At 37.1% G+C, this 24,062-nt stretch overlaps 2 protein-coding genes across 4 annotated transcripts in view; both read right to left on the minus strand.

The window, feature by feature from the left end:
* Positions 1 to 228: 228 nt before the first annotated feature.
* Positions 229 to 1,925, minus strand: camk2n1a (calcium/calmodulin dependent protein kinase II inhibitor 1a). Its single transcript, NM_001200000.2, is given in 2 exon segments — positions 229 to 1,183; positions 1,424 to 1,925. Coding segments are annotated over 2 exon segments (231 nt in total). The 5' UTR covers positions 1,593 to 1,925; the 3' UTR covers positions 229 to 1,121.
* A 10,170-nt stretch (positions 1,926 to 12,095) lies between these two features.
* The window catches only part of si:dkey-33m11.7, a 17,627-nt gene continuing 5,660 nt past the window's right edge, over positions 12,096 to 24,062 (minus strand). For 2 of the 3 annotated variants that reach the window (XM_087273114.1, XM_087273115.1), the window contains exons 2-5: positions 21,328 to 21,487; positions 16,548 to 16,689; positions 13,409 to 13,675; positions 12,096 to 13,140 (exon numbers count right to left, since the gene is read on the minus strand). In XM_087273114.1, the coding sequence (XP_087129240.1) occupies positions 12,949 to 13,140; positions 13,409 to 13,675; positions 16,548 to 16,689; positions 21,328 to 21,487 (761 nt within the window). In that variant the 3' untranslated portion in view covers positions 12,096 to 12,948. The remainder of the gene's footprint in view (positions 13,141 to 13,408; positions 13,676 to 16,547; positions 16,690 to 21,327; positions 21,488 to 24,062) is intronic. The other variant, XM_087273116.1, reaches the window with a different exon arrangement.

Raw genomic sequence — 24,062 nt, forward strand, 5'->3', positions numbered from 1 at the left:
AAACTCACTCGTACAGTTTGCAGATAATATTTGCTCTGACACGCCACGTGATTTCCTCAGATCCTAGCGGACTGGATTTACAAACGGTGCGCTTTGACAATGCTCATCCCTGACCATGAATCATTTAAAGCTTGTGGCAGAGGCGGAAAATGTCACATCCCCAGGATTTGTGCACACGCACAGATTTAACCAGGGCTAAACGGAGCATTAGAGACTCAAGAATCAAGCTGTTTCTCCAAATCTTTATTATAACAGATATTCTGTAGAAATGTTCTGTGAGATAAATACGGTATATATATATATTTATATATTTCAAGAAGACGTTCTTGAGGTCTTAAGGTTTCGTCATGCATGACTAGAATACATCACAAGTATGAAAGAGCCCTGTAAACATGACCACCGAATATTCATAAACCTGTGCACACCAAGAAAGCACAGCGATATATGTTTCCCTCAGGATAATTTGGCACATCTACAGTAAATATGCTGCTTTTTTATGACAATAAGGTCCTCAAACTGACATTCCAGATCAAACATCAAATGAATGAAATGGATCACGAGAATCACAGTTTAGCTACATACAAAACATTAATCCAATGCATCTCGTCATCGTCGTCGTTCTCTATATATAAAACGTTTGCTCAACCTTCAACACTGCAAAATAGGTATCCAAAGATTTAATAAATAGCTTTTTTTTTGTGTGTGTTTTTACATACGTGGTGGAGCCTCTTTGAAGGTCCACCATGGAAGAAAAGGGTCGACGTTGCTAGAATACCATTAACACCACTAGTAAGCTACAAGCGGGAAGATACTAGCTGGGTGTTAATGGTATATGGTTTGCTCAGTCTTATCGAATTGCTTCATTAGAAACCAAAAGACTACATTAGAGCCCGGTCTGCTGCTTAATGAGACCGAGCCCTGTCATTGCACATATCTCGGAGAGAGTAGATTGGAAAACACAGTATTCCTTCAAAGCCCCCCTGCTGGGCCATAATCTTCCAGGTTAATTCAGTCCATCACAATGTAAACCCTGGACAATGGAGAGATTTTGGGGAGAATGCGTGGAGTGCTTGGGAAGAGAGAGTCTTTGGATGTACACATCAGAGAGTCTTTGGGTTCCTTCACGCTGATGAGGACTTCTCTGTGCTCTTGTCCAGCGCTTCGCCATCGTTGTCTTCCTCCACTGTAAATGAACAGACATGGTTGAATGATGAGAAACCATCTCACGGAGCAGCTATTGTCTCTCGCTGCGCGCTGGCACAAAGATGGAGATTCCATGTTGCCATGAATTTTAATACAGCTCAAATGGCGCAATACATCAAGCTGGTTATTCTCACCACATATCAAACGCAACATGGATCATTTTGTTCGCGCAATACTAATTATCATAATAATAATACACCAAACAGGCTCAGTCTCTTACCTCTTTTGCTTCGCCCGATCTGCCCGAGCTTCGGTGGTCGTTTATTCTGGTTGCCACCGAAAAAGTTGTTAGTGTCTTGGAGGCGGCAGGTGAAGGAAAGGTGTTCCTCGTCGCCGTCGTTGCCATAATGAGTCATTTTGTCCTCGTTGTACGGCAATACATCCGACATGCTGTACGCTACAGTATATCTGCTGCTGAATGGATCGGGGTTCGTCCAGGCGGATCTCTCGGCTGTTTACCTCTATCGCACGTGTCTCCGCGAGTGGATGGTGATGTCTGGGACGCGGGGCGAATACATGTAATTTCCCTCCTTTCAGCTCGCGGTTATTCCCACTTTTCCCGATTCTGTAGACGTGAACGGACGCGAGCTCGCGGGGGGATGCGCCTTTGCGCGCGCGCGGGGCTTTTCGGCGGCTGGAGCGTCGGATGGAAAACCTGAGAAACAAATGCAAATCGGGAAGCGATGCAAAACAAAGATCCCTGATGGAGAATGAACGTCACTGAGGCGCGGGCTTCCTCCCCAGCTCTTTCAGTGCAGCCTTCGCCAGTATTAATCTTGGGAAATTTCCAAAGCTATTGGAATCGAAAGCTTCCATGCGTGTCATTGATAAATAAAGATGGATTTTTTAAATCACGTGTGTGAGCTAATGATCGTGTCTAGGTTTAATTTTTTTAATGAAAATTTCTACAAAATTTCTGATTTAATGACACTAAAATGTCACGTGATGTGTACCAAAACACTGCCTTAAAAACACAAAATCATGACGTAAATCATTCATTGTAGAAATGCTGGGTTTCACACAATTCCTTCATGTTGTCCCAACTCAAATTGATTAGGTTACCTTAATTGTTTTTACAAATTTAAGTTGATTGAACATAAAACACTTAAGTTGTCCCCCAAAAATCTCAACAATTGTGTTGATTCAAATCTGCAAATGAATGATCATACCTAACATTCAAGCTATTGGAATCAAAAGCTTCCATGTGTCACTGATAAACTAAGATTTATGAGATTATGAATATTTAATTGTTGCTTAAATCACACTTGAGAGCAAATAATCATGTATTCATGTTGATGTTATGCATTTATTTTAAGTTAATGAAATTTTCTACAAAATTTTTTATTTAATAACACTAAAAATATCATGTGATATTTACTAAAACTGCCCTCATGCTTTAAAAACACAAAATCATGACGTAAATCCTTGTTAAAAATGTCTATGATTCAAACCTACGAATGAATTATTATACCTATTGATAATATTCAAGCTATTGGAATCAAAAGCTTCCATGTGTCACTGATAAACAAAGATTTAGGAGAATATGAATATTGAATTGTTGCTTAAATCAAACGTGTGAGCAAATAATAATGTATTCATGTTAATTTTATGCATTTATTTTAAGTTTATGACATTTTCTACAAACTTGCTGAATTATTGACACTAAAATGTCACGTGATGTACTAAAACCTTAAAAACACAAAATCCTGTTGTAAAAACTCCTTAAATTCTCTATGATCCGTATCTTCGATTGAATCATCATGTCATAATGATATATTCAAGCTATTGAAATCAAAAGCTTCCAGGTGTAACTGATAAACAAAGATTTATGAGATTATAAATATTGAATTGTTGCTTAAATCACACGTGTAAGCAAATATGTAGATGTTATGCAATTATCTTAAGTTTACAATTTTTTTCTACAAAATTTCTGATTTAATGACACTAAAATGTCACGTGATGTGTACTAAAACACTGCCTTAAAACACAAAATCATGGCGTAAATCATTCAGTGTAGAAATACTGGGTTCCACACAATTTCTTCATGTTGTCGCAACACAAATTAGGTTACCTTAATTGTTTTTACAAATTTGAGTTGATCGAACATAAACCACTCAAGTTGTCGCCCAAAAATTTCAAGAATTGTGTTGATTCAAATCTGCGAATAAATTATTATAACTATTGATAATATTCAAGCTATTAAAATCAAAAGCTTCGATGTCACTGATAAAACAATTAGTGCATAAGGAGGCTAATAATATTGACCATAAAATGGTTTTTAAAAATTTAAAACTGCTTTTATTGAAGCCAAAATAAAACAAATGAGACTTTCTCCAGAAGAAAAAATATTATAGGAAATACTGTGAAAATCCCCTTGCTCTGTCAAACATCATTTGGGAGATATTTAAAAAAGAAAAGAAAAATATCACAGGAGGGTGTATAATTTTTATTTAATTTCAACTGTATTAGGGGTTTATCAGGAGTAAAAAACAAAATAAGAGATTTACAATACTGCTACACTTTATTCTGCTATCCAAAATGTTGTGCTTCAGTTTACCCATAACACAATTGGCTATTTAGGGTCATGAACATGCCTGCAAGTTCTGGTCACCACAATGCTCAGAATTACATTTTTTTTTTAATTTTTGTGACTGCTTTTAACTAAAAAATTGCAGAATAAATCGTGCAAGCGAAGACACTCAGAAAAGTTGTATTTTTGCAATATGCAGGCAGCCAGGAACCCAGGCTCATTCTGAAAACGTACCCCTATATACATTTCTGGAGATCACAAATTATGTAGCCAGAAGTACGTACTTTAAAACGAACGCTACAGGGTGGTATGACGCCGTTCCTTTTCGCACTTCAACCAGCTGACCGCTTACCTCCGTATGGATGGCTTTCCCTGCTGTTACCAGTTTGCCTAGTGGCTCACTGCGACGACGGGGTTTGAGTCTGGTGAAGAACGAATCCAGAGAGCAGGTAAGACAAAAACAAATACCAAAAAGTAAATGAAACGAGTAAATAACAGGATGAGAATGTGGTAAAATTGGAAAACTTGGTAAAAATTAAGCAAGGGCTTTGCTCTTATTTTTGATTGCTTTTGAAATGACCATCAGTTGGGTTTAGGAAAGGAGGAGGGTCAGTCGATTGGTCAGTCAGTCAACAGTGGCCTCTGGTGGATTTACGTGAGAACAGCAGGCACGAATGTCACTCGCAAAAGACATTTGAGATCTGAAAAAGCGTACACAGCGGCCTCTGGTGGATTTGCGAAAAAAACAAAAACTGCAAAAAAAAAAAAACATAGCTCCTGGGACATATTTGGCGCTCTCTAGAAATGTATACAGGGGTACGCTTTCAGAATAAGGGTTGTTCATATCTGCTATTAATCATTTTTATTCTTTGTTGTTTTTACCTGAGTGCTACGTTTCTTTTATTCTTGTTTATGCAAAGCACGTTGAATTACCATTGTCTATTAAATGTGCTATAAAAACTTGCCTTTGAATATTTGTAGACAATTCTACTTGTTCTGTATCGGCTAATTATTATTACACTTTTTTTACAGTCAGTGTTTGTCCAAACAGATATGTGTTATTAAGTGTTATTTTTTATCCTCAGTGCATGGGATAATATTATACCCTGTGTTTACGGAGTAATAATATTGTAATATCAAGAGCTGGAATGAAGCCGAAGTCATACTGGCACAATCTGGATATATGAGCTAAGGGGTTTGCTCCTCTGTCCACATTTTGGAGAGGGTAATTTTGTGGACGGAGCAGCTCCAACAAGCAGAATAGATACGAGATGCTCAGCTTCCTTCGAGCGAGAGGCCATTTTGTTGCTCTCTATCTGATCTGAATACAGTTACTGAAATGGTGAAACGCACTCCATCTCAGATCGCTTAAAAGCAGACAGTTTTCTTTGTGGAGAGGTCATTCGAAGGCTCGGTGCGGTGTGAAGTGTTGTGTTGACAGACTACAGCTGTGAATCTGAGAATAACTGCTTCTCAGGGTGCGACTGGAGCCTTTGACGTCAGTATCAGAAGATTCAGCACGTGTTTTATCTTCCCTTTTGAAAAGTTTCAAAGCAGTAGCTATTTCATCCCAGATTTTCCACACAGTATAAAAACTGTCATTGATTACGACGATAAAAATGCTACGGTAAATATTGTTCAAGTCAAAATGATTCGAGTTTTTGTTTTCTTTTTCAAATATTTTCCAAATGATTCAGGAATTTTTCACAGTATTTCCTATATTTTTTCTTCTGGAGAAAGTCTTCATTGTTTTATTTCGGCTAGAATAAAAGTATTTTTTTTTATAATAAAAAAATATATATTTTAAGGTCAAAATTATTAGTCAAATTTATTTCCGATTGTCTAAAAACAAACCACTGTTATACAATGACTTGCCTAATTACCCTAGTTAAGTCTTTAAATGTCACTTTAAGCTGAATACTAGCATCTTGAAGAATATCTATAGTCTAATATTATTTACTTCTCCCTGCCTTCGCGTGGGTTTCCTCCAGGTGCTCGGTTTCCCCAACAGTCCAAAGACATGCGGTACAGGTGAATTGGGTAAGCTAAATTGTCCGTAGTGTATGAGTGTGTGTGAATGTGTGTGTGGATGTTTCCAAGAGATGGGTTGCGGCTGGAAGGGCATCAGCTGCGTAAAAACTTGCTGAATAAGTTGGCGGTTCATCCCGCTGTGGCGACCCCGGATTAATAAAGGGACTAAGCTGACAAGAAAATGAATGAATCAATGTATTATTTACTGTCATCATGGCAAAGATAAAAAAAATTCAGTTATTAAAAATGAGTTGTTAAGTCTTACTGACCTTTTTAAAAGTAAAATCAACTTGTTGCTTTTAATGGGCCATGAAACCTTCCGTTTCAGCAGGGTGTTTTTACATCTCTAGTTTGGAAAAAGTCAGGAAAGTGGGTGTGTCTAGCTCTGTTTAGGTGGGAGTGTCAGGAGAGGGAAAAGGGGAAGGATTTGAATACAAATAGGAGTTTCCATTTGGGCACACGCTGATTTTCACTGAGGAAAAACAAACACACGCAGGAGAGAAAGACAGTAGCTGCGTCCCAAATGGCACACTATACACTTTGCACACATGCACTATGCACTTATGCACTTACTCACTCAACAGTATAGTATTTTTATGCAGTGTCGTCCCAAATGGCACATGTTTTTTAACTAAGCGGAAATTCAAACCGTTTCCTTGATGACGTTTGACGGTTGCCAAATCAGTGAAATAAACGACCGAATTATCAAATAATACCTGCCGTCAATGTAACTGCATTCACCATCGGGAGGCGCTATAATCACTCTGATAGGAGAATTTTGCTTTCACCATCCAAAATAAATAAAGTTATTCAACATGTGCGCCCGATAGCTCCGCTCCTTCCGCTACGTGAGCAAACCTGCGGTCTTAGAGAGCGTGAAGTGTCCATCATTACACACTTCATTTTAGCGGCTGAATGAGTGCATCATCCGGGTAATTAAAGTGCACTTATTATTTTTAGAGTTTTCAGTGTGAACACACTACTTACACTATTTATACTACAAAATGGCGTAGAATAGTGCATGAGTATGCGATTTGGGACGCAGCTAGTGACTGTGTTTAATGATGGTGGAATGTTTGATATCGCACGTGGTAACAGAGAAAAAAACCTCTGCATTTCTCAGTAACTCAGATGCACTCGGTAGGTCTGTCGGTTGGGTTTAGGGAAAGAGCAGGGTCAGTCGACAGCGACCTCTAGTAGATTTATGAGAGAACAGCAGGTGCGAATAGCACTCACGAGAGATATTTGAGATCGCAAAAAGCTTACACAGCGGCCTCTGGTGAATTCGTAAAACACTAAATCTGCAAAAAAAAAAAAAACCTGGGACATATTTGGCACTCTCCAGAAATGCATACAGTGGTACATTTTTAAAATGAGCCTGGGTTGGAAATGATTCACCCTCCTGTGAAATTTAATCCTATATCAAATATTTCCCAAGGGATTTTTAATAGAGCAAGCACATTTTTATATTGAACACCAGATTCTTCCAAAATAACTAGTCAAATATGATGTACAGTCATCACGGCAAAGACTAAAGAATTTAGTTATAAGAAACTACCTTTGTTACCTTTGGATTAAAGATGTCTTATTTTGTGTTAAATTACAAATAAATTAAACATAGTCTTCGAGGTTCAGTGGTCAAATTTTCTAATATTTGGTTGCCTTTCTTGGAACATGTCAAATCTCTGAGACTTGAGGCAGTTACTGTGAAGTGAACGGTTGCCAATCTTGCATTTTTGTTTTGATCTGTGCCTTCTAGATGAGTATTGGTGCTGCTGATATAGCTCAAGCATACAACTTTTTCTTGACATAAAACCACAAGTTTGAAAAACTTGCCACCCCCCAGCCTATTTAGTTTAATATATTTTCCCTTTTCTCTCGCTTTTAATTTTTTTATTTTATTTTTTTATTACCATTGTTTATCTACTTAATAGACCATGCTGTCAACTTCTGTTACCGACCTATTTATTTAATTAATACACATCATATATTGTTTATGTATCATGTATTTATCAGTATCATATACTGTGTTGTACAATATGAGGGTTATAGTGTCGTTTATTTTTATTATTTTAATAAATTTTGTACTGTTATATACTTTTTTTTCTGTTTGTACTGTTATTGTTTTTTTTTATATTTTGTTTGTTAACTGTCATAAAAAATCCCAAAAATAAATCTTTAAAAAAATAAAATAAAATTAGCATTATGTTTAAAAATGTGTTTAAAATCTTCTCTTCATTAAACAGCTCTTAGGAAATATTCGAAGAAGAATGAAAATGTCACAGGAGGGCTAATAATTTTGTCTTTAACTGCATATAATAACATTATAACAGTATTTAATGAACCTGATCTTACTTGAACATTAATAAATAACATAATAATGGCAAGGTCCGACCCTTCCTATCTGAGCATGCAGCTCAACTCCTTGTTCAAGCTCTTGTTCTCTCCAGACTGGACTATTACAACTCTCTACTAGCCGGGCTTCCAGCTAATTCTATCAAACCTCTTCAGCTGCTTCAGAACGCAGCAGCACGAGTGGTCTTTAATGAGCCTAAAAGAGCACATGTCACTCCGCTGCTCATCCGTTTGCACTGGCTGCCAGTTGCTGCTCGCTTCAAATTCAAAGCTCTGATGTTTGCCTACCAAGCAACTTCTGGCTCTGCTCCTTTTATCTGCTCTCACTTCTGCAGATCTATGTGCCCTCCAGAAACTTGCGTTCTGTGAATGAACGTCGCCTCGTGGTTCCGTCCCAAAGAGGGAAGAAATCACTTTCCCGAACTCTCACATTCAATCTGCCCAGTTGGTGGAATGAACTCCCTAACTGCATCAGAACGGCAGAGTCATTGCTGTCTTCAAGAAACGACTAAAAACTCAATTATTAAATTAAATTATTAAAACTTACTAATCTGCGATTGCTTCTCTGGCTCCACCGCTAAAAGCTGATTTACACTTCTGGGTCAAACGCCGGCGTATGCTACGGCGCTGACGCATAGCCCTTCGCCGACGGCCATCGGCGTCGCTGACGTGCACCTCTCAAAAAATGTAACTACACATCGCAACAACGCGTAGCGCAAGCTCTGTGATTGGTCGGCTTGGTAGCGCTGAAGAGTCTGGGCGGGACCGAGAGCCGCGCGAGCGCCGCTAGCCCAATGGAGCGATTGTTTACAAGTTTGGAGTCCCGTGAAGGAGCTCCGGATGGAAAGTTTTGTTTTGTGTTTACCTCATAGTTAAAGTTGTTGCACGTCCGCCGGTTCCTGCCTCAAAATGAGCGAGTTTGATCCACTTGTACATCCAGGAAGTGTTCAGGAAAAGCAAAAAAGCAGCGAAGAAACTCGACACAGAGGAAGATTTACACATCACTGCCAACTAGCGTTTCGGAAGTGTTAATGCAGACCAACAGAGATGACGCGCAGAAGTATAAATGCACAGCTACGTGCGTTGCATGCGCCGTGGGTTACGCCAGTCACTTGACGCAGAAGTATAAACCAGGCTTAATTGTATTACTACAAAAAAAAAAGAAAACGTACTTACATTACTAATGTTTTGCTTCTTACACTTTACACACCTGAAACTTGCCTACAGCACTTATTCATTGTTGCTCTTATAGTTGTATGAATTGCTTCCTTGTTCTCATTTGTAAGTTGCTTTTGAAAAGCGTCTGCTAAATGACTAAATGTAAAATACATAAGGCTTGTTGTTTCCGTTGATTAAAAAGTATGCATTAAATAGCAATAAATGGAACCATTTTGAAAAGCATTACATATGATTGTTAATTCCAACTTGCCTGTATAGTATAAGAAAATGATTTATTGGTCATAAATAATTATATTTATGATAATTTGCATGTCAGACGCAAGTTACTATGTGACTTGTGTTCTGAATGTTTTGTCAAATGTAGCCTGGCATGTAAAAATAAGCATTGTTCTTGATGATTTACTCATTTTTAGGTGACATTTTGCTTCACAATGCTGTCCCTGTGGGAACGTGCTGTTCTGTGCTTTATTTTCCTCTGAAACACAATTCAGAGATCCGTTAGATTACCGCTTTACAGCAAAACACCTCCCTCCGAAATGACATTATTCCCACATGGCTTGAACTGTTAGCTACTTTAACCTTTATGCTTTTCGTTATCTCTTGTTTTTAATAATGTAAGTGCTGATTGATGGTGCAGAAACATGAATGTTATTTTTCTGCAATCGGCTGCATTGATGTAATACACAGTTAAACTGCGGTGCATGATTGTGTTGGTTTTTGTGGTGCGCTGCTCATCTTACAGGTGGTATCATGTAAACCGCGGTGAAACCAAAAGCTCCTCCTGAGAAGAGAAACTGCAGACACACCCTATTAGATGCACAATCATCCTTTGTAGTTATGATACAACATTAAAAAACTTTTAGAACTTCCTGCTAACATCAATTGAACTAAACAAAGGTGGATTTAAGACACTTTGGGGAAATTCTCAGAGAATACACAAGCCTGCGGTCATCTTGTTGTCAAATTCAACATTGAAAAACATGGAGCAATGCGAATTGGTTTGATGTCAAAACATTGCGGTATATTTGACATTCACATATTGATGCTCCTTTGACCACCGAAATAACGTTTCATCTGAAATCTTCAATCTTCATTTGGTTTTGTACCCAGTGTGCAATGCATGTAAGCAATCTCGATGTCAAAACAACATCAAACTGACATCTAAAATTGGCATCATTCATTCATTCATTCATTTTCTTGTCGGCTTAGTCCCTTTTTATTAATCACACAGTGGAATGAACCGCCAACTTATCCGGCACGTTTTTACGCAGCGGATGCCCTTCCAGCCGCAACCCATCTCTGGGAAACATCCACACACACACATTAACACACACACACTCATACACTACGGACAATTTAGCCTACCCAATTCACCTGTACCGCATGTCTTTGGACTGTGGGGGAAACCGGAGCACACGGATCGAACCAGCGACCTTCTTGTTGTGAGTAGACAGCACTACCTACTGCGCCATTGCTTTGCCCTAAAATTGGTGTATAAATATAATTACAAGACTGTACTGTAATGGATTTTTGACCAGTTTTTTTTTTGACTCCAGATGTCAAACTGATATTGCTTTGACATCAAACTTGTCAACTGTCATCAAATTGTTGCAAATCCCCTTAATAACCTATTGTGAATGTGAATGATAACTTCCTGCTAATGTCAATTAAACAAAACTAAGGCAGTTTTTAAGCATTTAAGACACTTTGGGGAAACTTTCTCAGAGAATTCACAAGCCAGCGGTCACGTTAATGTCAAAACAACATCAAAAAACGTAAAAAATGCAAAACGATTTGATGTCAAATCATTGACGTCGACAAAAAAGACGACACAAAAGTCTTATAATATACGTTTTGTTCATCTGAAATCTTCAATTACAAATTTAAACTGGATTTTGTATCCAGTGTACAATGCATGTAAACAACTTCAATGTCAAAACGACATCACATTGACATCTAAAATTGGTGTCAAAAAACGTCAAAAATACATTACAGGACAGTACAGTAATGGATATTTAACCAGTTTTTTTTTTTACTCCAGATGTCAATTTGAGGTTGTTTTGACATCAAGGTAGTCACTTAGCATCAAACTGATTTGCAAATTTCTTAAATAACATAGTAAGAATGTGAAGGATAACTTCCACTTCCTGCTAACGTCAACTGAACTAAACAAAGGCGGTTTTAAGGAAACTTTCTCCGAGAATTCGCAAGCCAGCGATCACCTTGATGTCAAAAAGATATTAAAAATGTTGAAAGATGCAAATCAATTCGATGTCAAAACATTGAAGTCTATTTGACATCCACGTATTGATGCTCTTTTGATCTTTTAAATTTACACTGGATTTTGTACACAGTGTACAAGCCATGTAAACAAACTTGATGTCAAAACCAATCAAATTGACATCTAAAACTGGCGTACAAAACAACGAGTAAAAAAATCATTACAGGACAGTACTCTAAAAGATTCATGATGTGTATTTTTGACTCCAGATATTAGTTTGATGTATTTTTGACATCAAGGTATTGAACTGAGATCAAATTGATCTGCAAAACCCCTGTATAATCTTGTTAGAATGTGAATGATAACTTCCTGCTAACATCAACTGAACTAAACAAAGACACTTTAGGAAACTTTCTCAGAGATTACATATAACATGGTCACCTTGATGTCAAAATGACATCAAAAAACATGTGAAAAATGCTAATTGATTTGATGTCAAAACATTGACGTCTATTTGACATCCTCAAATTGATGCTCTTTTAACCACCAAAATAACGACACAAAAGTCTTATAATATACGTTTTGTTCATCTGAAGTCTTCAATTACAAATTTGAACTGGATTTTGTATCCATACAATGCATGTAAACAACCTCTATGTCAAAACGACATCACATTGACATCAAAAATTGGTGTCAAAAAACATAAAAAATACATTACAGGACAGTACAGTAATGGATTTGTGACCATTTGTTTTTACTCCAGATGTCAATTTGAGGTTATTTTGACATCAAGGTAGTCAATTAGCATCAAACTGGTTTGCAAATTTCTAAAATAACATAGTAAGAATGTGAAGGATAACTTCCACCTTCTGCTAACGTCAACTGAACTAAACAAAGGCGGTTTTAGGGAAACTTTCTCCGAGAATTCACAAGCCAGCGATCACCTTGATGTCAAAACGATATTAAAAAATGTTGAAAAATGCAAAACGATTTGATGTCAAAACATTGACGTCTATTTGACATCCACACATTGATGCTGTTTTGACCACCAAAATAACGACACAAAAGTCCTATAATATAAGTTTTGTTCATTTGAAATCTTCAATTACAAATTTAAACTGGATTTTGTATCCAGTGTACAATGCATGTAAACAACCTCAATGTCAAAACGACTTCACATCGACATCTAAAATTGGTGTCAAAAAACGTCTAAAATACATTACAGGACAGTACAGTAACTCCACATCCAGGTAGTCAATAAACATTAAATCGATTTGCAAGTTTTCCTAAACAACCTAGTGAGAATGTGAATCGTGCATCTTAGTAGTTTTATTTTCCAAACATCCACAGGAATGGACCCATACAGCAGATGAGGAATATTATCTGCGCGTTACATGAATGAAATATGTGATCAAAAATGCACAGAAGTCTAGTCTTTGCCAAAAAGTCCAGCAGATTTAAGGCATCGTGCATATGTGCTGTATATAGTCTGGTCAATCCACCTGCGGAATCGGGACACGGCTGTATAAACCCCTGGAAAACGAGGATCTCCACATCCATTTCCCCAAGAGACCAGACCGTAAACACGTCCATCACACACCAGCGGCCCTCCAGAGTCACCCTGACACAAATACACAATCAGATGACAAAGATATTGAGTAGAATTTCAGATATATCCACATAAATCAATGATTCGTTTTATTTAATAAGTTTTTTTTTAAAGTTAGTGGTTGCAAACTATTTATATGAACTATTTATATTGATTGCAAAACATAGACTAAATATATAATATATAACATGCAATCACATCAGTTTCTTAATAAACATTCACTGTAACATAATCACACTCATACTTTTAGGAAATGAGGAATATGAGCTGGCCATCGTACCTTACAGGCATCTTTCCCTCCTGTACTGGAGCCGGCACAGATCATATTAGCGGTGATGTTTCCGCTGAAGGAGCTGCTGCTGTTGCACTTAAACGTGGAGACGATGGGGAGTCTGACAGTGCGCAGGGTAAGCGGGATCAGACCTCCGCTGTGGCTGGTGGAGCCCCATCCTGACACCCGGCACATTCGTCCTGCCAGCAGACCGGTGTTCTGTTTGGGCAGCGGTGCGAGGGACACATACCTGTTCAGCTCTATAGGTGCACTAAGCTGCAAGAAAACACACCGAGATGTCATCAGTAAACTAACTAAAACTAGCACTCTGTGGATGTGAATGAACTTTCTGAACTAATTTTACATCTCTGCAATGACTCAACGTATTATAACGAACAGAAAGAAAAACCTTCGCATTTCAGGACTCGCGCTATCCTTTAAGGTAATCAAAAATCGCTGCTCACATGGCCGACTCGTAATCAGTATTATCTTAATCATAAAAGCGAAGTATTGGTGTCCATGTAAATGTACTGTAGTGAAAGTGGCAGATGAAGTCGCAAGCTGTCAAAAACAGTCTATTCCTCACCTTTAGGTTGATTCCATGAGCGCTCACATTTCATAAGTTTGACGTGTTTCCCCTTACATGCTACTTTTGTAAAGCTTCTGCTTCACGTTGCTGTGTCAGAATCTTTGCTTGTGAAATAAAACCATACTTTAGACCGTTTAGTTTAAGCAAATTTGATGAACGTTATCGTGCCTGTTGATGAATCTGAAGGAATATATATATATATATACAGTTGAAGTCAGAATTATTAGCCCCCTTGAATTATTAGACCGCTTGTTTATTTTTTCCCCAATTTGTGTTTAACGGAGAGGAGAGTTTTACAGCACATTTATTAACATAATATTTTTAATAGCTCATTTTTAATAATGAATTCATTTTATCTTTGCCATGATGACAGTAAATAATATTTTACCAGATATCCTTCAAGACACTTCTATAAGGCTTAAAGTGACATTTAAAGGCTTAACTAGGTTAATAGGTTAACTAGGCAGGATAGGGTAATTAGAAAAGCTATTGTATAACGATGGTTTGTTCTGTAGACTATCGAGAAAAAAATTAGCTTAAAGGGGCTAATAATTTTGTCCCTAAAATAGTGTTTAAAAAATTAAAAACTGCTTTTATTCTAGCCGAAATAAAACAAATCAGACTTTCCCCAGAAGAAAAAATATTATCAGACCTTATGCGAAAATTTCCTTGCTCTGTTAAACATAATTTGGGAAATATTTAAAAAAGAAGGAAAAAATTCAAAGGGGGCTAATAATTCTGACTTCAACTTATATATATATATATATATATATATATATATATATATATATATATATATATATATATATATATATATATATATATATATATATTAGGGTTGTTGCAATCCTATTAATTAATCGTACGATACTATACCAGCTGAAGTATCACGATACCAAGTAGTGTTGCAATATTGCAATACATAACTCAAATTACAAAGAAAATTGTCAGAAATACTATATTTTATCTTATAATAGGTCTACACTCTCAGAAATAATGGTACATGTGCTGTCACTGGGGTTTTACCTTTTACCTAAAAGGTGCATATTAACACCTCAAGGCTACATATTAGTACCTAAAAAGTACAAAAGTGTTCCTCTTTAAATTTGTAGGTACTAATATATACTTTTGAGGGACCAATATGGACCCTTTAAGTACAAATGTGTACCTTTTGAAAAGGTAAGTGACAGCTCACGTATCTTTATTTCTGAGTGTACTTGAATTTACCTCATAACTCTCTTAAGGTAATACCTAAAAAGTACTATTTGCACCTCACTTCACCTAAAATGAATTCATTTTTTGTTTATTTTGTAGGTAACTGACCAACAAAAATAAATAAAAATAAAGATACAAATTATACAGAATTCAATTTGTTACAAAAGAGCTTTTTCACCAACAAAGTTAGGCTTTATGAAGAGGTCAAAAATTGTTTAAATGTTTCCTCTTGCTATTTTGGGTTTTTCATAATTTTTTATTTATTATTATTATTATTTTATTATTATGTTTAGAAATGTGTTGAAATTTTTGTCTCTCCTTTAAACAGAGATTGGGGGAAAAAATAAACAGGGGGGCTAATAATTATAACTTCACAAACGTACAAAATTATAACGTACAAAATCCTCATATTGTGTGAAAATCTTTACCGTTACTCACATTATTCCCTGCTTTGAAAAGATCTTTGGGATAAAGTTGTAGAAAGGCACAGGTTAGGAGAAGGCTACAAAAAAATTTTTGAAGGTTGTAAAAGTTATTTGGAATGTGATTTTCCAGCTGTATGACAAATAAAGTCATTATTTCAAAGGGGTATGATGATTTTAGGCACTGTATATATACTATTATGGCAGTTATAATGACATTCATGTTTATGACAGATTTATGACAAGATATGTTGACTTGATAATGCCAAGTTTTCAAGAAGTAGACAAAGAAAGGTTTTGCTGTTTTGGTAATGTCAGGCTGTCATGACAAAGATTATGATTTGTTTGTTTACGTGAAGTTGTCATAAATGTTTTAAAACTTTTGCATTTGACTTTAAAATGACATAGCTGATCGAACCACACTCGATACAGTTGTCATAAGCATAATTAGGTTTCTTTTTTATTGTAATTTTGTTTTCTTTTTGTGTGAACTGTCCCTTTAAATGGGATCTAATTATCATTCTTTCATTCATTTTCTTGTCGGCTTAGTCCCTTTATTAATCCAGGGTCGCCACAGTGGAATGAACCGCCAACTTATCCAGCACGTTTTTTAGACAGCGGATGCCCTTCCAGCCGCAACCCATCTCTGGAAAACATCCACACACACACTCATACACTACGGACAGTTAAGCCTACCCAATTCACCTGTACCGCATGTCTTTGGACTGTGGGGGAAATCGGAGCACTCGGAGGAAACCCACGCGAACGCAGGGAGAACATGCAAACTCCACACAGAAACGACAACTGAGCCAAGGTTCGAACCAGCGACCTTCTTGCTGTCAGGCGACAGCACTACCTACTGCGCCACTGCATCGCCTGTGACCTAATTAATAAGGTACATACAGCAAACCGAGTGTCATACCTTTATGAGCATAATATCTGCATTATTGGTGCTCCTGTTGTACAGCGGATGCGGGATGAGCATCAGAGGTTTAGAGTATTGCTCCGTCCCCTCATTTGCACCAAGAGTATAATCTCCAGCCACCACCATCATCTGATCCATCCTGAAAGACCAGCAAAAATACACCACCACACTAAAGCATCATTATAACTTCAAAACAATGTAAATATACACAAAACATTATGACCATCCAAATACTAATAATCCTCCACATGCTGCGAAACGCAACTTTTACAGAAGGTGACACAATCCTGAAGGCGTCCTGTGATGTCTGGCAGCAGAATCGTGGCAGAAAATCCTTCAAGTTCTGCTGGATGCCAAGTGTAGCCACCGTGGATCAAACTTGTTTGTACAGCGCATCACACAGATGCTCAAATGGATTGAGATCTGGTGAATTTGGAGGCAGCAATCTTCAACATATCATTCAAAGCGTTTAATGATATTGTGAAATGCATTTAGGGTTAGTTCACACACAAATGAACATTTACTCAATATTTGTTCACCCTCAGGGGGTTATAAACCTTATTGAGTGTATTCTTCTTCTGTTGAACACGGTTGATATTTTAAAGCTGAAACCCTAAACATTCAAAGTAGGAAAAACAAATACTATGGAAGTCAATTGTTACAGGTTTCCAGCATTCTTCAAAATATCTTCTCTGTTCAACAGAAGAAAGAAACTCAAACAGGTTTGGAACCACAGTAAATGATGGCAGAATTTAACGCCTTCGTGTGCTTTTACCCACGTGGGGCGTGGGCGGGGCTGTGACTTGCGCCGGAAATGGCTGCTGGACCAGTTGGCTGCCCGCACTCAACGGACAGTTTTCCATTACCCCTGTTCCCATCCCCTCTGTCTATGTTGTGTCTTGCCGGTGTGCTTATGCTAAGATAGGGCTGTTTTTCTCCCTTTTCTCACTTTGTCCTAATCAAGGGCAAGCTGAGGGGGTGTTTTTTAGCCTAACTGTCCAAATGTATCTTTCTTCGTTTCTAAATGCTACCTCCTAAGATCTGTCTCCCCTTAAAAGTTGTTTGTGATGTTTTGTGTATGGTCTGGGGGGTCCAATTTCGCTATACAAAAATGTAGTGACAAATAAAGGCTTGATTAATTCATCAGCAAAAAAAAAAAAATTTGATAAAAGAAAGCCTCGCCACCTAGTCGATATTCTGTTTCAGCTGGAATTACATCAACAAACTGAAATAAGTCTCAGCAACTTGATATTCCAGCCTGATCTCACGAGGAAACGTAAGTATTTTACATTTTGACAGTTCAGTGGCTAATTCGTACGAATTCGTTTGAGTTCAGTCGTACAAAAATGTACGATTTTAAAAAGGAGGTGTGGCACCCAACCCCACCCCTAACCCCAACCGTCATTGGGTGATAAGCAAATCGTACTAAATTGTACTAATTAGATCGTACGAATTCATACGAATTAGCCACTGAATCAAAAAGTTACGAATTGCCGTGAGATTGAGTTGGATATTCACGTACTTTAATGCAAATATTATTATATCAAGGCAAATCAGTCAACTGATTGTATTAATGCAGGTTCACAAACAGCTCAAATGACAAATCAAGCAAAAGTATATTTAAATATTGTAATGTACATTAAATATTCCACCCCTAACCCCAACTGTCATTGGGTGATGAGCAAATCATAGTAAATTGCAGGGATGGCTGACGTGAAACTGACGTTTCGACACAGTGTCGAGATCCCGAAGCGCAAGTGTTTCAAAACACTGCACCGAAGCATGATCCGAAACACCCAAGTCACGTGACTAAAGTGTTTCGAAAGGCCTGGTCACGTGACTAAAGCGATTCAAAGCATCGATCAGTTTAGAAGCCTTTCGAGACCTGGCGAATCTGCATGTAACTGGCAGGGTCAAATCCAAGTCCTGTCTCATGGCCTAGTGGACTGTGCGAGTGCGCGCTGTTAATATGCTTCCTATGACTTTTGGGTTCGAATCCCTACCTATACAAATACTCCAAAATCATGGTTTCATGTATTTTAATCATGTTTCTGTTTTATGGTGTAGCCTAAATAGGATACAGCTGCGGATACGCCATCAATATAGCATCATTTTTGTAACACTGTAAAACAATTATTATTTTTACAGTACTGTGATGGTTGGGTTTAGGGTTTGGGTAGGCGTTAATGAAATACAATAAATGGGAAATTTAATGAATAACATAAATAATTCTTGATAACTTCTGGCCACAACTGTGTCTGATCTAGCAACAACCCTGTTTTAAGACCAAAACAAGAGATATTTATTCACAAAGTGTTTATTCAAATGTCAGACCAATGTTGAAACAAAACGATACAAGAACAGAGCATTACCAACTGATATTAAAGCATTTCAGAATAGCTGTATTAGCCTGGATTCGAACCCTCTTTCCCCGCATGGAAGTCAGACACCTTTACCGCTCCACTAGGTCTCTTGAAGGTGCACATCTACAAAGTGCGGTGTAATACCTCAATTTGCTAAAATGTTCTTGCTGAAGCTGTTTCGGTGCAATAATTAAAAAAATGACCACTAGGTGTCACCGTAGAGTGAGGTTTCGAAACGTTTCGAAGCTTCGACTCATTTGCTTTGATTGTTTCAGTGTTTCATGAAGCCTCGCTTTGCCCACCACTACTAAATTGTACGAATTAGATTGTACGAATTCATACAAATGAGACACTAAATCAAAAAGTTACGAATTGGATTGCATTGGATATTCACATACTTTAATGTAAATATTTTTAAAAATATAAATATAAATTTATAATATTATAATATTATTATCAAGGCAAATCAGTCAACTGACTGTATTAATGCAGGTTCACAAACTTCTCAAATGACAAATCAAGCCAAAGTATATTTAAATATTGTAATGTACATTTAAATACAAAGCCATATGTAGCGAGTGGGGCAGCATAGTGGCACAGTGGGTAGCACAATCACTTCAAAGCAAGAAGGTCGCTGATTCAAGCCTCTGCATTTCTGTGTGGAGTTTGCATGTTCTCCCTGTGTTGGCGTGGGTTTCCTCCGGGTGCTCCAGTTTCCCCCACAGTCCAAAGACATGTGCTGTAGGTGAATTGGGTAGGCTAAATTGTCTGTACTGTATGTGTGTGAATGAGTGTGTATGGATGTTTCCATAAAATATAAGCCTTTAGATGTCACTTTAAGCTGAATACTGTCTTGAAAAACATCTAGTAAAATATTATGTGCTGTCATCATGGCAAAGATAAAAAGTCAGTTATTAGAAATGAGTTATTAAAACTATTATAATTAGATTATGTAAAATCTTCTCTCCGTTAAAAACAAATTGGGGAAACAAATATACAGGAAGGGTAATCACTCAGGAGGGCTAATAATTTAATTTCAACTGTATAAAGTAGTGGAAAGCGTTAAAAAAAAAAACACACATTTTTTTTCAGTAAAGTATTTTTTTTACATTGCAAAATACAGCGAATATGGATCAAGAGTTGTGCAGACGGCAGATCTATCCTTGATATCTGATTTCTTGACACTACTTATAGTTAGACACAGTGACTCTCTGTAGAGGACATGAGTTGAATGACAGTATTTCTCCTGTTAGCTGTGCCAAGCAGCAGATAAGCCAGCATTCATTAAGCACCGAGTGGTGATGACGGGTCAAGGTTAGTGCCAGTCCTGTCCGCTTTACTCTGGCTTTTCGTAAACTTGGCCATCGGCTCTCCAGTATCTATCCAGTAAGCCTCTGAAGCTCTGAGGTAGGGTTGGTTTTATATTTCAACATTCATTTATTTTGGATTAGTGACAGGATCTTTAGATTGCTTATTGATTTATATCTTCTAGTTGATCATTTGGCATCAAAAGTTAATTATATTAAAGGCAAAGGCCTCTAGATTACATTTATTTGACCAAAATAAAATATGATCATGCCTTGATTTTTAATGATTTCATTAAGACAGTAAGGTCTGACTTTGCTTAGACTAAAGTCTTGTCACTGAACAGAAATAATGTCCAGTATAGAATATAAAGTCCTGCTGCAGTGGAGACAGAATGAATATTGTGTCTGACTCCATCATGAGCTTGGAGGACTGCATCCATACATCTCTGACATGACTCAAATCACTGATTAATAAATCATCTGGAATGGACTAAAGAGTTTATCAAGATTCTTTAGATTAATCTTCAATGCCTCCTCCATCTTACCCAGGGCATGCTCAATAATGTTCATGTCTGGTGACTGGGCTGGCCAATCCTTGAGCACTTTGACCTTCTTTGCTTTCAGGAGCTTTGATGTGGAGGCTGAAGTGTGAGGAGCGCTATCCTGCTGGAGAATTGTCCCTCTCCTGAGGTTTGTAATGTAATGGGCAGCACAAATGTCTTGATACCTTAGACTGTTGATGTTGCCATCCACTCTCCAGATCTCTCGTATGCCCCCATACTGAATGTAACCCCAAACCATGATTTTTTCTTTCACCAGACTTGACTGATTTCTGTTAGAATCTTGGGTCCAGTCAACTGGCCCAGTCAGGACTCAAACCAACGACCTTCTTGCAGGTGCTAACCACTGAGCCACCGTGTCTCCCTAATTTGAGAGTCATTGGATGATATTATGATTTAACTATATAGAACTTCCAAAGAATGCTTTTCTGAAACTATATTATTAAGGAGAAAGTCCAAATGTGTGAATATAAAACCAACGTTACCTCAGTATCTCAGTAGCAGGCTATCAGGTGGCAAATTGAAAGAAGATGTGAAAATCACGCACCCAATATTGCAATGAGCAGCTGTAAGCACCCAGTACTTATGGACCAGTGATCCTCCACAGAAGTGCTGGCCCTTCGAGCTCTGCAATGACACTATGTATTTGATTGAATTTGGCGATGGGGAATATCCACCAACAATCCGGCCCTGGACAAAATCCAGACCTGTGGAGGAACATAAAGATATAAAATAGCTTATAACTAGGCCCACATGGAATCTGCACGTGCAGAATTCCGCAGATTTTCCGCAGAATTCCGCAGATTTTCAGCAGAATTCCGCAGATTTTCCGCAGAATTCCGCAATTTCTAGCCCATTATTAATTTTGTTTATTTACTTGAGTAAATGTGTAAATCTGAATTTATTCAGTTTTTTTTCAGTAATTTATTACTTTTTATTTCATATATTAAGGCCTTAGTTATGATACTCCACTAGATACTCCCAAAATAATTCCGCAGAAATCCGCAGATTTTTACTAAAATTCTCAGCAGAGATAGCAAAAAACGTCTGCAGATTCCGTCTGGCCCTGCTTATAACTCAAGGCAACATTGAAAGGACAATTGAAAGGACGGATCTCATTTACACTGAGCTCAAATTGACAGCTGACAAAATCAAGCTTGACACCACTGTGGAAGGACAAAGGTCAAGTTTCATTACAAGGGAGCGTAGATAAATAGAGCCTGATCTTTTCTGCAAACGCTTCTGATGGGTTAAAAAGTAGTCTAATGTTACTTATGATGTTTATTTTTGTTTACTAAGCAAAAAACGATTGTCAATATATTATTTGTATTACAATTTTCAAAGTGCATCAGCTAAAATGTCATTCAGAGCAACAATAGTTTACTGTAAGTAGCAAAAATATTGTCAGGCATATTAAGTGCAAACATTAGTTGATGACCAACCAACCCAGGCTCATCCTGAAAACATACCCCTATATACATTTCTGGAAAGCACCAAATAAGCCCCAGGAGCTACGTTTTGTTTTGTTTTTTTGCAGTTTTCTCGAATCCACCAGAAGCCGCTGTGTACGCTTTTGAGATCTCAAATTTTTGCCATTCATGCCTGCTGTTCTCATGTAAATCCACCAGAGGAAGCTGTCGGCTGACTGACAGACTGGTCGATCAACTGACCCACTCTCCTCCTTCCCAAAACCCGACCAACAGTTTTAAAAAGCAATTCAGAAAAAGAAAAGCCCTCGCGGCCACGTGAGTTTTACCACGTTTTCAGATTTTACCACATTCTCATCCTGTCATTTTATTTTTTGGCTTTTATTTTCGTCTTACCTGCTTTTTGGAACCGTTCCTAACCTGACTCAAACTCTGTTGTTGCTGTCAACTCAAGACCATCTCAAGTCCGCCAACATACATATCATAGTTACATACATAGGTACCGGACGAACTGGTAACAGCAGAGAAGTTGTCCAAACGGAGGTAAGCAGAAAAGGAACAGTGTCATACTGCCCCATAGCCTTCGTTTTAAAGATGAAAAGCAGCCATACGTAGCTCTGGTTACATAATTCACTCCAGAAATGTATAGGACTACGTTTTCAGAATGGGTCTATATTGGAAAATATTACTAATATTACTAGGTAAAATATTTGGTACTTAAAACAATTGTAATTACAATTATAATGACAAGGCATATTACACTTTTATTTTTAGAGATATGCAGTTGAAGTCAGAATTATTAGCCGCACTTTGATTTTTTTTTTCTTTTTTAAATATTTCCCAAATTATGATTAACAGGGCAAGGAAATTTTCACAGTATGTCTGATAATATTCTTTCTTCTGGAGAAAGTCTTATTTGTTTTATTTCGGCAAAAAAAAGCAGTTATTAATTTTTTAAACACCATTTTAAGGACAAAATTATTAGCCCCTCGTTATACAAAAACTTGCCTAATTACCCTTGTTAGGCATTTAAATGTCACTTTAAGCTGTATAGAAGTGTCTTGAAAAATATCTAGTCAAATATTATTTACTGTCATCATGGCAAAGTAAAAATATATCAGTTTTTAGAAATGAGTTATTAAAACTATCATGTTTAGAAATGTGTTGAAGAAATATTCTATCCATTAAACAGAAACTGGGGAAAAAATAATTCAGGGGGTTAAAAATTCTGACTTCAACTGTAGTTTGTAGCTTATCAAGGTACAGTTACAGAGTAGTTTAAGTTTACATGCAAGTTACGAATTGTTACATAAATATATAAGTAATTCTGATTGGTAATTAAACAGAATTTCATCAATATTTTCATTTTTTATATTCACATTTTATTTGAAAAATTTAAGCAGACACTTTACTTGTATTTAATGTGTTTCTATGTACATAACACTTTTATAATCCAAAATACTTGGGTTAATTAGGCTTTTTTCCATTTTAATATTTGGACAATATTATTTGTTTCAAATCATCCTGACATTGTTTTACCACAGAAATTAAAAACATCACATCACATTTAAAACTAAAATTATTACTGGTTTCTTCAGATTATTTAGCTTGTTTTATAGAGAAACTCACTTATTTTTTCCTTTTTTTTAAACAGCACAATATTAAAAGAAAATGCTTCTTGATTAAAGAATTTTTAGATATTTGGTCTAGAAACATGACAACAATTTAAGGTAAGAAAAGCACTTTTTTTTTTGCAGTGCACATCACTGACCTGAATACCAACTAAAATGAAAGCTTAAATACTGTACGAATCCTTTTATTGCCTGGTTGTTAAGGTAAAGCTGCAGACTGGCAG

Source organism: Danio rerio, chromosome 11 (assembly GCF_052040795.2).
Source record: "Danio rerio strain M-AB ecotype USA chromosome 11, GRCz13ab, whole genome shotgun sequence".
Taxonomy (NCBI): Eukaryota; Metazoa; Chordata; class Actinopteri; order Cypriniformes; family Danionidae; genus Danio; species Danio rerio.